At 36.9% G+C, this 14,477-nt stretch overlaps 1 protein-coding gene across 5 annotated transcripts in view; it reads left to right on the top strand.

Annotated features, from left to right (window-relative positions):
* Window positions 1-14,477, top strand: part of FAT1 (FAT atypical cadherin 1) — a 100,868-nt gene that overhangs the window by 17,034 nt on the left and 69,357 nt on the right. For all 5 annotated transcript variants that reach the window (XM_009960419.2, XM_009960420.2, XM_086464093.1 and 2 more), the window contains exon 2: window positions 12,578-12,892. In XM_009960419.2, coding sequence (XP_009958721.2) covers window positions 12,578-12,892 — 315 coding nt within the window. The remainder of the gene's footprint in view (window positions 1-12,577; window positions 12,893-14,477) is intronic.

The following is a 14,477-nucleotide window of genomic DNA, read 5'->3' as shown; positions in this document are numbered from 1 at the left end:
ATTTACTTGATACAGTAATCTTAACCAAAGAGAATGAACATATTTTTTTAATCCCAGAATTCTTTGCCTTTGTGACTCTGGTCCTGAAGTTTCTACTCGGAAACAAACAAGTTTGGAAACATTTTTTTGTACGCCTTTTATTTATTTTGATTCGTATGCAAACGCAAATAATAAAAGAAATTAACATAACAAGTACTGATCAATGCGGAATCCCCTATGGATACATGAGTAGAAATGAAGCCTGAATAAATAAATGGATACTTTGTAGGTTAATACATCTGATTTTGTCAGAACAAGGACAAAAATGTTTTTTGATGCCTCTGGATCCCAGATGCTTTGATCTCATGACTTTGTTGATTTGCTTTGTTCTCCTGGAACTTGCACACCCACAGGTACACCAGCTCTTCTTTGTACACATAAATCTGCTTTGGAGCAGTATTTCTGTTGACGGTAATTAAATGCCATTGTGTACATAGCTACCTGGTGCAGTAACATGAACAGCAGTAGTAGCCTGATTTCCACTATTCCTCAACACGCGACTTGCCTTTTGGTAGGTATCAGTATCTTTTCTTGCTCAGAGCTGGTCTGGGAACTGTCATTGTTAACTGGCAGTTTCTGCAACTGGAAATAGTCGTGAGACCGAAAGCTTGAGGCAAAATTGCAGCAGTCCAAAACGTGAATGGGAATAAATAACATGCACATGCTAAATGGGAATTTTTTGCATGTGGGTTAGTCACGAGCCAGTGTTGCTGTGGAGCACAGCTGTAACTGCCTCTTACTAAAGAGTAGGACTGCTCTGTTGAACTTGCTGGGCCTTCAAAGTTACTTTTGTGGCAGTAATACAAGGTAGGCTGCAATTGTTCAAACTGCAACCAAAAAGGGAATCTGAGAGAAATGCTGTGTATGCAGGAAGAAGGTTCTTGGGATACATGGAACTATTTTCCTTCTTTAATATGGTCATTAAACTTTGAGATTTACAGCCAAAAAGTGACTGCATGTGTTGCAGAGCTGTCCAGGTATTTTAATAGTTTGCAGAGGTCTAAACAACTAGATCCTTCTGGATCAACAAAGCAGTTTCTGTACAATTAGATGTGTTGCTCTTGTGGGTAATTGGCTTCCCATGCGTCTCATTATTTTCCTTGTAGCCTCTTCTTCTGCCTAAGGGGGACCTGGGTTAATCTGTCAACTCCAGTTAGTCTTGAAATTCCTGGGGCCATTTGCAGAGGAATTTCACCTCCAGTGGCTCCACATTTCCCAGTTAGATTATTAAGAGTGGTAATATAACCACTCACATTGTCAACAATTCCTTAGTACTAGAAAGACTGACAGTGAGTGAGTTTGCAGGGTCAAGCCAGAGTTTTGAAGAGCATATACTTGTTCATTTAAGAAATTTGTGTAAACTTCAACACAGAAATTCATCCTTTGCATTTCTTATGTACATGCAAGTACACATACATTCTAAAGATTTGATTACATAAATGTCCTTCTTTATCTTTGACATTAGTGAGTAAACGAACAGTAGACCTGTAGACCCATTTGCTTGTTCCTGAATTACCTGCATTTCAGTAGAAATTCTCTGTTGGTCATGAAGTTGTACTAAGAGAGCAGGATTTAAAGGTAACTGAATAGTGTAACAATACTATCCCAAAGTATTTTTGCTTAAACGTAGTTTCATGATACTGTGTAATTGTATTTCGTGGGACATAGAAACCAGCTGTGTTTTTATTTGAAGACAAAATTCTGTCCTGAGTAAGGGGATGGGTGACTGGAGCAATGATTTGTGTCATATCCTGCTCATGTAACTCAGTAAGATTAGCTGCTTTTCTGGGTGCTGAGAGCCCGCACACTTGGCCCAGAATCTACTGGCAGTTTGTTCCATTTTCACTAATATTTTATAAACACACTGCAATGCTGATGTAGTAGTGCAGTCATTTTCTTTCAGCATGCTTTCTCTCAAATCATGAATGACTGCTCATGTTAGCAGCAAAGCTTGCTTTACTTGCTCTCTCTTCAAAGAAACGTAGATCATACGTGGTTGTATTACAATAATTTTTCCTATTGGCATAGGAGTTAACATTTCATTTCCCTAATGTGTACTCATCAGGGGGTTTTTATGTCTCTCCATATCGAGCTTTAGCAACATGGTACTGTTCCTCTGTATAGCAATTATATTGCCTGTCCAAAATCTTGACATACAAGCAGCCTAGCTGACAGAAATAAGCTGGAGCTATTAAAATAACCGTAAATGAGGCTGACAATGGGAGCTGTCTGCCATTGTCCCAAAAGATTTTCTGAACTGGAAGTAATCAGTTGAGTTCTGAGGCAAACCCGTCAGGGATCTTCTAATTGCGAAAATTTTCCCTCGCCACCCCCCAGCTTCCTGAAAGCAAGTTCACAATCTTTGTGGACCTTGGCAGATTTATTAAGTTTAGCCCAGACTACCTAGTACTGAATCATAATTTCTGGGCATAATCTTTTATGTAGACAATTTTAATAACATGTTTTCAGAACTTTTTTCTTTTATAAAAGGTCTAAACACTGTGGTTTCCATTCATTTGACTTGTTTTTGTAGAAATGATGAGAAAGAAATGTGGCAGGAACTGGAAGCCAAAATGTTACTGAGTCTAATTATTTACAATTCTTTCTTTTGGCCCGTGTTTTGTTCTACTTTATGTATTTAACTAGATGCGTAAACCCCATTTTCTCAATGTTTAAAATAGTGTAAAAGTTTGTGTTTGGTGCAGAGCTTTAACTATGCACGTCTTTGCTTCTAGGTCTTCATACTATCTCTAGATGCTTATTTAAGTGATAGCTGCTCTGTTAAACATTCTGTATTTCTTCAAATATATCTACTTTGTTTAGGAGCTGCATGTGTAGCGGAGATCAATAGTGCCGCTTTCTCTCCCTCTGCTTGAACACAATTCAAATTCTGTCATCTGCTTATAGCGCAGAAGTGATGCATAAACTGTTCTCTGTTTTAAATTTTATGTCAAGATCTGGATTGAGCACATGCAAAGGTTTTGCCCCAAAAACATATTTCGCTATGAATGCATTGGTAACTTCTATGCATTTACAAAAGTGAATCTGCTAGGTTTGACTGGACACAGATAGTGTCCGATTGTTTCACCAGCTACTCTCTCTGTCATTCCATTAGTGTCATACGCAGAAATCGTTTAATTTCAAATAGAGTAGGTTATTTAACAGAATTTGGGAGTTTTTTAAAACTTATACTCATGTCAGCTTTACTTAAGATATTGGTACAAAACTGGATTTGGCTAAATATTTCATCACATCTAGACAGTTCAGTGAAGTTAAATTTGAGCCATAAAACAGGTCATCGTTTCATTATGATTGAAGTTTTACTTCATTCTGTTTGGTTTTGTTCAGTTAAAATCTCAGATCTGTTCTGATGATGATGGCTACTATACTCTGTTAAGGGTTCTACGTGCTCTAGAGACCACATATGCTCTGCAATGATATTCTTCCCCTTGCACCTCCCAGAACTTGCAATAACTGGTCCCTGGAAAGAGAGCAAGCAGTGGTGGATTTGACATGTTTGAAGGTCTTGCAGCTGCACAGTGAAATGGCATTTACCAGTTAAAGAACTTGTGCAAATTCACTACAGTTCCATCACCTGATGGTGCTGATGCTGCTAGTGATCAGTTACTTGAAACTTTCTAAGCCTTGTTTTGTTAGAAAACTGAGCAATTTGTCCTTGAAACAGTAACAAGAGTTGCTTTACATTTAACAATCCTGTCTAAGTATGATTTCTCAGGTAGTAGTACACAAGACAGAACTTGAAGTGTATACAGCTGTCTAAGAGCTATAAATAAAATTTCATTCAGTTTTCTGGGATTCTACCAGAAGAAAAAAAATGTTACATATATAAAAATGTGGATTAAGATCACTATAAAGAAACTTACTGAATAAAGACATAAATGTGTGAAATATATATATGTGACAAGCTATAACTATTAGAAGGGATGTTTATATTGATGACAGATGTTAGATGATATTATTTAAGGACTTTTGGGGTGCATGTGAAAATCTTAACTCTGTAGCCTGCGAACATAATTTGTTGCAGGATTTTTCAAGGGTGGTTGTGTTTTTGTGGGTATGGTTTTGTTTGGTTTTTTTCTTTTAAAAATATTGCAGTACAGTTAAACAGGATTCATGTAAAATGTAAAGCCACCAAATTATTTAAAAAATAAATCAGAATGTGTTGATTTAAGATTCAGCTTTACTCAGACATATTAGAAGAATCATTCAGTGGTCAAAAAGAAACAATGAAACTATTTCAAAGTAGATTGAATTTTTAGTTATGCACATTCATATTCCTCAGACTTTGTTTGCAGACAAGAAATCTGAATTCTTCATGAGTTATGCAAGACACACTATCAATAGTTTGTTGCTAGATTACAGTCTTTCTAGCTGTGCCTAATTAAGGCTCCTGGAGAAGAGGGGAGAGAAGAGCAGTGAACACCTCTTGTTCATGTGTGATTCAAAGGCAAGCAATAGTTGTTAAAACTTTCTGCTCTCCTTCAGGGCTGCAGCCAAGGATTATTTATATTCTGAAACAGTATAGTTTAGTCTGTGTGAGTCTTCAGATGCAAGAAGTCTGATACGTGAGTAGCTCACGTTGCCAGTGATAAACTTTAAATTGCTATGCAGTTGAAGAGCAAATCATATTTCTCTGGGTGGCTGTTGCACTTTGTTCCATAGAGGTGTAAACACGTAATGCTTCCTGTTCAAAGTGCTTATGTGATACAAGTAAGGAAGGCTAGCACTTTTCCAGCTCAGTTTATTTATTGAAAATACTACTTCTCTTAAAAGAGAGATTGTATATACTTTTTGAAAGTTCACACTGCCTGCCGTAGGTCTTTAGTATTTCAACAGTTAGAGTGCGGTGCATCTCTTGGCATTCTGCCCTGTTTATAGAGTGGACGAGCTGACATTTCACTTCTGCAAAAGGAATCTCATTCCATTCCTTCTTTAGAAGGAGATTGTTTCAAGGAGTTCACAGGATGGGAGACTTTGGTCTTTTCAGCTGACATTTTAAGTGCTGGATAGTTCCTTGTCTCTGTGGCAGGACATACGTGAAATCTTCAGTGCTTAAGGATAGTTGGTTTGTGTAGAATAGATTGGTGTGATATTCTGCTGCCTTTGTTTTGGTTTTACCACGTGGTTATTAATTAACTGATTAAATTAATATTAAATTTTGTTGACATTAGCGTTGGATGCTGTTTTAGAAGAACTGTAGGCTTAAGGCTCAGTTGTCTCTTACACACCGGAGCTTGGTAGAGACCTGAGCTACAGTAGCACAGAAGCCTCAGTGAAAGAATGAATTTCTTCTTCTTTGGGTTTCAAAACCTTCACTTCATAGAACCCTTTATAGCATGTAGGGTTGTGCTTATACTTGTCTGCTCCTTCAAGGCATTTCCCAATGTCAGACCACAGTGGTGGCCAGAAGTTGTCAGAAAGATGTTAATAAGTAGTTAACAGAAATGCAGATGAATTGGTTGGAGGATTTTTTTTTTAATTGCTCTAAAAATGGAAAGAATCTGAGCTATGACACTGGTCACAATTAATAATAGAATCACAATTTATACCGAGTACTGCAAATGAGTGTAGTACTTGTAAATTGTGCACTCCAGTCTGCTGTAGTCTGTTTTATCTTGTGAAGTTCGGTGCCATAACTATTAATAAATTTGCTTTTTTTTTCCAAGTCACCTTGCTAACTCTTACTATGTCTGACAGGGAGCATAAGATAGAGAAAAAAAACCACAAAAAAACCCCATGCATAACACACAGGATTGCACTTGCCAACTGTCCTGATTTGACTGTGCCTCTAGAAGTTACTCAAGGGGAAAAGGAGGACGAAAGAGTATGGATGTGTTCCTCTGAGGCCTCTGGGGACTGCTGAGAAGCAGACAAGCACTGCCTCGTCTTCTGTGCCAGATGTTCTTTCCTGGTTTTTTTTTTTTTGTGTGTGGTTTTTGGTGTTTTTTTTTTTTTTTAATCCTGTCAGCTCAGCTATAGCCTCTGTATTTATACAGCTCAGGAAAATGCTTATCATGCCGTGGCAGGTAGTAATCTAAGAAAGAGAGGAGTATTGCAGAAAAGGCAAAGATAGAACATATAAGAGATGAATAGGAACAAGTCTGCTGAGGAAGTCATCTGCGTTCAATCTGGGTAGTGTTGAAGAACTGCGCTGTCACTAGCTTGCACCAAAAGGCAAAGTATGGCTTAGAACAGACGCTGTTTTGAATAAGATGACCTGAGCAGAAATCAAAAGTTAATTAAAATAGAAAATACCAGCTTTGTAAAATGTTTTTGGTGGGTTTTTTGCCCTACTCTGGTTGTGCAAGTGTGGAGATCTTGGTAACAATATGAAAACTGTTCTGAATTGCATAATGGTAAAAGCCAAAGTATGGATAGTACTGTATTTCATAAGATTTAACTTAAAATCAAAACGAAATAATCCATTAATCAATGAGGCTGATGTGATTCTTTGTTTTAACAACAACTAAGCAAAGTTTCACAAAATGTAAAGCAGAAATTTGGCCAGAAAAACTATAAATTTCTGGGAGTTGGGGTTATTTGGACCTTGTCCACAGAAAAAGCTAATTTCATAAATATTAATAACTTTGTGGAAAATACATGCAGCCTATCTAGAGGTAGCAGAGGTTCAAGTTGTAAACTGCAGTATGTGCTGAGCATTTCCCCCAATTTTATTTTTAATTCAAAAGATTGGGCAGACATTAGTAATAGTTTACACTGCAGTGATTTACCATTTGCTTAGAATTCAAGACAAAGTTGCAGTCTGTTGGTGTGTTGACAGACTAGTGCCATTGACAGACAGCATGCCTCTGTGTTTATAACAGGCTTAATCCACTCAAACTTTAGTTTGGATTGATTGTTCACTGAAGGTCATATTTGATCAAAACCTTTGTTCATGCAGTTCTTAAAATACTGGCTTTTTTCCCCCAGAGATGGCTTTTAAAGCAGCTGAAGAAGCATTTTGATTTGCGCAGCTTATTAGAATTTAGATTAATTAAGTTTGTAATCAGATTTCAAGCATCATGTTCCAGGCCAGGGATTTCTCTTAGTTTGTTTCAAACGTCACTCCCAGGGCAAATTCTGCTAAACTGCATTTTCATGCTTTGCTGAGAAATGATTGCAGGTTTTGATTTCCATTACAGAATCATTAATATTGTTAATGAGAGTTCTCATGGATAAGCACACTTAAGGAGGATCATCCCTGGGAATTGAGAGTATTATAGTTTGAGCATTTGTTAATTAGATAGAATTGGCATATGTAAGACTGTCAGATTTGAGGTGGATTTATATGTTTATTTTTGTTTTAAGAGTGACTTTGGTTGTAGTGATTTGGGTTGTGGGATTTAAATTGGAAGTTATATTAGTCCTTGTCGAGAGTGGGGTTAACATTCTGATTTTTTTCCTCAGTTGCTGTATTCATAAACCAGCCTGTTCCTCCATACTGAATTCTCTCCAAATTCTATTTTATGGTATTCACTTACAACTTTTGCCTTCTTTTAATGAAATTGATAGAAAAGTCCTATTGTATCAAGTGGGAACAATAGCTAGTCTTAAGTTTTCAGACATATGAATATTGTAAAATCAGCTCTGATGTCCTCTTGCAGATGACTGAGAAACATTTCATCAGAGCTCATTTGTACTCCCCTCTGGTGGCTAGTGACTGAATTCCTTTGTATCCTGACCACCTGAAAGGCTTCAAGATTGCATATCCAGCCGAGTGGAAAATGTTTTTGGAATCCTCACTTCACTGCGTTTTTTGAACAATAATATTTACAAGTCTTTGGGATTACCATACATGCTGAAGATTCTTTAGTGGTTCTGTGTGGAAGATTTCTCTACTTGTCATGCTACATAAAAAGCAAATGGTTTGTAAAAGTTAAAATTACTAAATTGCCTCAACATAGAAAATGGATGGGATGTTTGCTGATTAAAGATTTTTCTGTGAATGGGAGAAGAGTTAGAGCAGAGATGGAGCATTGAAGATATAATAGACGTACTTAAGCTGTACTCCCTAAAGGTGCTTTGCAGCACTTGAAGAAAAAAAGTGAAGATACTTTCTAGGAGCCAAAATACGCTGTTGAAACTGATGTTACTGATCAATGTTTTACTTGTGCTTAATGGATCTAGCCGATTGCAAGATTAAAACAAAATAACTCTTACATAGATTGTTTTATTACTTCTCTTTGATATATGAATTCCCACCATTTTTCTCTCTGCTGTCTTGAGAACCACTAGAACTAGAAGCCAGTGGATTTATGAACTCAGCAAGTGTTGGCTTTCAGACAGCATACATTATTATGCTGCCCTAATATGTGAAATAGACCACTACAGTCTGCAAAAGCAGAAAGTTGGCATGCCAGCCAATGATACTTTAAGGACTGGTTCTAGATCTGTGATTTGGTAGTTATCTTTGTTTTAAAAAGAACACCCGAACTTTGTCTTAGTTAAATTCCTCTTTGGGCTTGCGGTTTTTAGAAGGTATAGTAGACTACTGAAGTTTACATGCATTTATATTTATTATTGTTCCATAGAAATTAAAGATGAAGCTATTAGTGCTCTCATAGGCAAAACTGGGAAAGATTTAGTGTTCAACTTGCAGAAGCAGGAGCAATTTCGACTAGAGTAATGAGAAAAGGATGGTGTTTTGTAATTACTGATGTAAGATCAGTAATGTTAAAAGAGGAAAAAAACCCAAGTACTCCATGGAGTTGTGTGCATTTAGTGTTGATAGTGTTTTGTGACATAAGTGCTGGTGCAGAACCAGAAGAAATTCATGTTTTGGTAGTCAGAGCTTTCTCCCACCCCCAGGCATGTGTACTGGATCAGGATCTGTTCCATTTTATTGTTGGGTGGAAACAACAGGAAGAAAGCTGAATCACGTTAATAGACCAGTTGTCCCTTCCCTTGCTGTGCCTGCGGCTTTGATTGATGAAGGAGAACTAGGTGTGGTGGCCTCTCCTCCACTCCTGTCAGTGTGTGAGGGCTGAAGGGAAATTTTTGCTCCCTGTTTTCCTTTTCCCCTCTTGCATGGCTTTTGTGCTGGAGGAATGTTATTTTGAGTTTTCATTTCTGATATTGTCAAAGTAATCCACTTATGTGTGATGTCCGTCTCTAATAAGTTTTCCAACTTGCATACATAGCTGTCTGTTCCATCTATTTGTAACTGTAAGGGGAGTACATGGAGGTTTTTCTAAGTACCCTTTATGCCTCTAGGAAATGTGCATTCAAGAACTGATTTGTTGATTAGTGTTAAAAAGTTATGTAGAAATTTTTGCATATCTGACTGATTATAAAATAATTTTCCTAGATGCTTTCTATTTCAGTTTAGAATTATAAACAGCACGTGCAGAAAAATTGTTCACCCAACAATTCAGGATCTGTTGGGTGAGAAACATCAGAAGAATGGAAAAATAATTTTAGTGCATGAGATTTCATGTTACTTTGGCTAATGCACACTTAGAGTGTGGGCGACCCTGTAGAAAACTGGAAATATTCTGAAAACCAGAGCTACGCTGTTGGGTAAACATCTGTGTTACATGATGTGTTCAGTGGTCAGATGATCAGACAGATTACAAGCCTTTCATTGAACATTTCTGCAAAAGTCAGTGTAAAATATACGGAAATAACGTCGTATATGCAAATCTAATTTGGAACTAAAACTTAGCCAAAAAATAAAGCTGCCCACGTGTGCTGTATTGTATTGTTAATCACTATCCCTATAATCTTTTTACATATTTCTTTTTGAGATACTGTTGTTACTGGGTTTTTTTCTGGTCTGGTACTTTTTTCCCCTTTGTCCCTTGTGAACTATGTGATTTAAGAGAATGGACACTTGAGAACTCATAGTCCACAAAAACAAAATACCTTCAGTCTTCATTTTCCTTGAGGTAAGCTTTGATAACTAAGGTGGCAGAATTTGTAAATGCCGGGTGAGCAGATTGCCGGAGGAGAGCTCCATTACCACGAGTCTCTCTTTATGTTTCTTTAACATCAGGCAAGGCTATCTTAAAATTTATCTGCCACTTCTGATGTAGCTACTGTTAAGAAGGCAGGACAGGTGTAAAGTGATAACAGTTGATCAATTCAGCACATAAGCCTGCCCACTGTGTTCTGCACAGATCACAAGCAACAGAGCAGCATTGCTGGAAGCCTTGCTAAAAGGGAAGTAATACACTCTAGTCTTGTGCTTGGTAGGACATGAAGGTTTTACAAAATTTTCCAAGGCATACATGGAGTCTACCCAGGCTTAAGATGAAGTGCTTGCATGCCACATCCAGCATTTAGGTTTAGAAGTGAGACCACAGTAATTAACATGTATATTTACTCCCAAGCAAGTCTCCTGGCTGAAGCAGAGAGGTGCAAAAGGTATAGCGTGAAGGAGTTATGGAAATAGGATCCAGGTAACTGGGTCCTCAAGGCTGTGTGTCCATTTTTAAGAGCAAATTTATGACCATTAACAATCAGAAACTATGCAGGTAACCACAGTGCAAATCCAGTGACTACATAGGATTTTTTTTTTTTAATAGTAACAATAAAACTGCCATCAAACAAAGTAAAAATACTGAGATGAAGAGACTGTAAACTTAAAATACCAGTATCCTTAAAATTAGTACCGTGGCTTAGTTTTTCATGATGTTTCCCTGAAAAAAAAAAAAAAAAAATTATAAACCCACTAGTTTACTTTCAAGAAAACTTTTATAGACTGTGTGTGATGCATGTATATTTTTAAATTGTGGTGCCCCTCCTTTTTATCCCAGTTCTGAAGCCTTTGATGCTATATAAAACCAATTTCCACACTGACATCTGGTGGTAGTTCTGAAGTGCTGTGTTGCTTGAAATGCTATATATGGGTATTTTGCAGGACTAAGCATTAGATGCTATCCCCTCCAGCCCTTCTGAAGTGATCTTACTGACATCTTAAAATTTCGAATGATCATCATTAGACTTTTATGCACCTTCCCACAAGGCAAAGGAAGTAATGAATAATGAGTAATTCTTCAATATTTATCTCATTTTGCTCAGGTGGTATAATGCATTCAAAAAAAAAAAAAAGCCTCTGGACTTTGGAATGTGTGAAGGAAATGATGCTTAGAGTTTATTCCTTCCCTGAAGTACTCCTGTAAAAGCACGGTGGGGTAGTTTTATTGAGGTCCTATTTTGCTGATGGTGTGTGTATATATGTATATGTGTGTGTGTATATATATATATATATATATATATATATATATATATATATATATATGATGTGTGGAGTAAATGAGCTCAGGAGAAGAGCCACATCACGCATAGTCACGTTATGTGGCTGTACGCAGACTCCAAAACTGTCTGTCGTGGTGGTAGTTTGACTCTTCTTGGCTCCAATCCCCAATAGGCCTGGTGTGTGTTGGTGTAACAAACAGCAAGAGCTATGACAAAGGCCTCCAAGATTTCTACAGAAATGTTGCAAGGGCTTGCTCTATCCCTCACCCTGGTATGTACCAGATTCATTTTAAGTTCTGTTTAGAAAATATCTCAAATCAGACAACCTGTAAGAGCGACTGGATCAGGAAAAGGAAAGTGCAAAGTTTTGTTGTGCCATGGCTTCATGAATCTGCTTAATATTCTTCCCCCCATCATATAGGTTACACCATGTCACTTATCCTTTTGACACTGTATTATGACTGTACTTGTAAAGTAAACTGCTTATAAAAATAGATCTTTGTATTGCCTTCACAGTGGATGAAAACTTGAGTTCCTCATTCTTTCTTTAGTTCTGGCTCAGACAAGCTCCTGTGTACTCAGCGGACAGATTTTTATTGAGTTTGTAAACTGTGTAGCGGTTCCTTAAATGGTAATTCATTTTATGTGTGTAAAACTGAGCTAAGTGCTGCTTTCCATTGCCAGAGTAATGGCAGCCATTCATTGGTCCTAATGCTACAAAGGTTAGCTTCAGGTATAACTTTTGTTTTCTTTTCTGTGTGAAGCCAAATAAGCACATTAAGAAAATTCAGTTAAATAATTCATTTGAACACATAGATGAGAATGTTTCACATTTAAGTAGCTGCTCATTAATATGACTGATGGTAAACAGTTCAAGAGTTTGGCATCTAAATCGGATAGTTTAATATGGTATAAAATTTACTATAATTGGTGATGAGTAAAGAGGGTCATTCAAGTCCCAAAAGACTGTGAATTACTCATTATATTTAATCTTTTAGGCAAAATAGCTTTTATGAATAGTGCTAATGGATCTGATAAATCTCAAAGGATGTTGGAAAGGAAATTAAGTAATATATTGTTTTAATATCTGTAATGCATAATTGCTGAAAACTGTTGTAGTAACTTTATTTTTTCTGGCTTCAGATTAGCGTCAATATGTTTGTGTATACTAACACAGATTGTACAGTCAACATCAGGTATTTTGAACTCGCATTCATTTTTATTTATTCATTTCTTTAAGCCTGTTGCTTACTCTGTTTTTACACACTTCTACATACTTACTGAGCATTTTCTTTTTATCTTTCTTCCTATTAAACAGGTATTATTGAGACTGCAGATCACCTGGATCGTGAGACTACTTCGTATTACTGGTTAACTGTTTATGCAACGGACCAAGGCGTTGTGCCTTTATCGTCTTTCATTGAAATCTACATAGAAGTTGGGGATGTTAATGATAATGCCCCTCAGACCACAGAACCAGTTTATTACCCAGAGGTCATGGAAAACTCACCTAAAGATGTATCTGTCATTCAGATTGAGGCGTTTGATCCAGATTCTAGCTCAAGTGAAAAATTAACCTACAAGATTACAAGTGGAAATCCACAGGGATTCTTTGCAATAAACCCCAAAACTGGTAAGTACAATACGCTGTTTTATTTTACGTATGAATGAATCAACATATTTGCATAAATGCATAAACCAGGCAAAATCAAGATCTTTGGCTTCACATTGTAACCGTGCTTTCACAATAGTTAGAGTTAACCTGGTATCTTGGGCTGTGTCAATATTAGTAAATTATACAAACAAGAAGAGGATTTGAGAGCAAAGCGGTTCAAAGTACTTGATATCCACATCGTGCTTATTTTGGGAAAGTTTATTTCAGAGTAGCTCCACTTGAGGCTGGTCAATACCTATTTGCTTTTGTAATGCAGTAAATACACAGTAAATACACGTATTTTAGCTTAGTTTCATCCAAGGTGTTTTTAGCAGTTTCACGCATAGGTTTTTCGTTGGGCTCTTTTTTTGTTTTCCCCCAGGTAGTGCTAGTGTAAGAGACGCAAGCCATTTATTAACTGTAAACTCGCTTGTCCCGCAGTCAAAAGGGACTATCTTTGTACGTAACTGTTGCTATTGTAAGAAATACAAAATCTGAAAGATAATTTGGAGGTGTAGTTTTTACATAATGAAAAGAAAGAGTCTGAGTTCAGTGGTCGTTTGGAAACCAGGAAAAACATACTGAGGTTTTAATGGTACAAATACAAGAACCAAATGACCTTTTACTAACTGTGAATTACAAATACTGAAATGTGTGTAGGGCAGGAAACAGGAAATAAAGAAAATAATCCATTTTAACTGAAGCTACACAGTGATTTTGAAAACAGTGTAAAGGTTGCCTACCATCCCTTGCTTCTGAATGAAAGTAGAGAAAATAGTACATAAGCTGGATGTTTTTTTCCACAGATCTTTCTTAACGGTAAAGAAGAGTTTGGTTTTAAGTAAGTAGTATTTTGCTGGGTTGGACACAACTTAGCTTTTCATACGTTTCATTTAGGTACTATTTCACCACACAAATTACAGGAGATGCTTCTGATTCACTCAGCCAGAAATTTCTTCTCAAAATCTGGAGATTTTTAGACTAGAGATGCTGTAGAAGTGTAGAGAGTGACTTTAATCTGTAACAAACACAGTAAGTAGAAGGGAGCAGTAGAAGCATTATTCATTAGCTCTTGCTCATTCATGGAGGGACTTTCAGGGGATTTAAAGGAGCAAAAATTGGATGAAAAGTATGTTTTGAAGGCTGGGTTGACCCTACGGCCTTCACTCTCTTTCATAGTTGTTTCAGCTAAGGGTGTGAAAGACTTGCGTGCTGTATCAGCTGTAGTTATTGTGTTAGCAGAGCTCTGAGTGCAAACACAGGTATGTTGTTTGAGTTATTTCTGACAATAACTTCTTTGTCAGCATGTGCTGCATCTGCTTGTGAAGACATTGCTGAGAGGGGCATATGAGATAGCTATAGAAACAGAAGATCTTTAGCATAGTTAAAGCCTGTATCTAAATACTATATTTACAGAAGTATTTGGTTTAGAACAAATGCAGCTTAGGAAGTAAACCAAGAAAAATTCAAATGCAAAGTCTTCTAGAATGAATGCAGAAACTCTGTGTGCGCTTTATTTCTATTTGTCTTTATCTGCTTCCACATGATGCGAAAGGAAAAAATT

The sequence above is a fragment of the Leptosomus discolor genome, chromosome 4 (genome assembly GCF_034619465.1).
Source record: "Leptosomus discolor isolate bLepDis1 chromosome 4, bLepDis1.hap2, whole genome shotgun sequence".
In the NCBI taxonomy this organism is placed as follows: Eukaryota; Metazoa; Chordata; class Aves; order Leptosomiformes; family Leptosomidae; genus Leptosomus; species Leptosomus discolor.
This window is presented reverse-complemented; position numbering and strand designations above follow the sequence as displayed.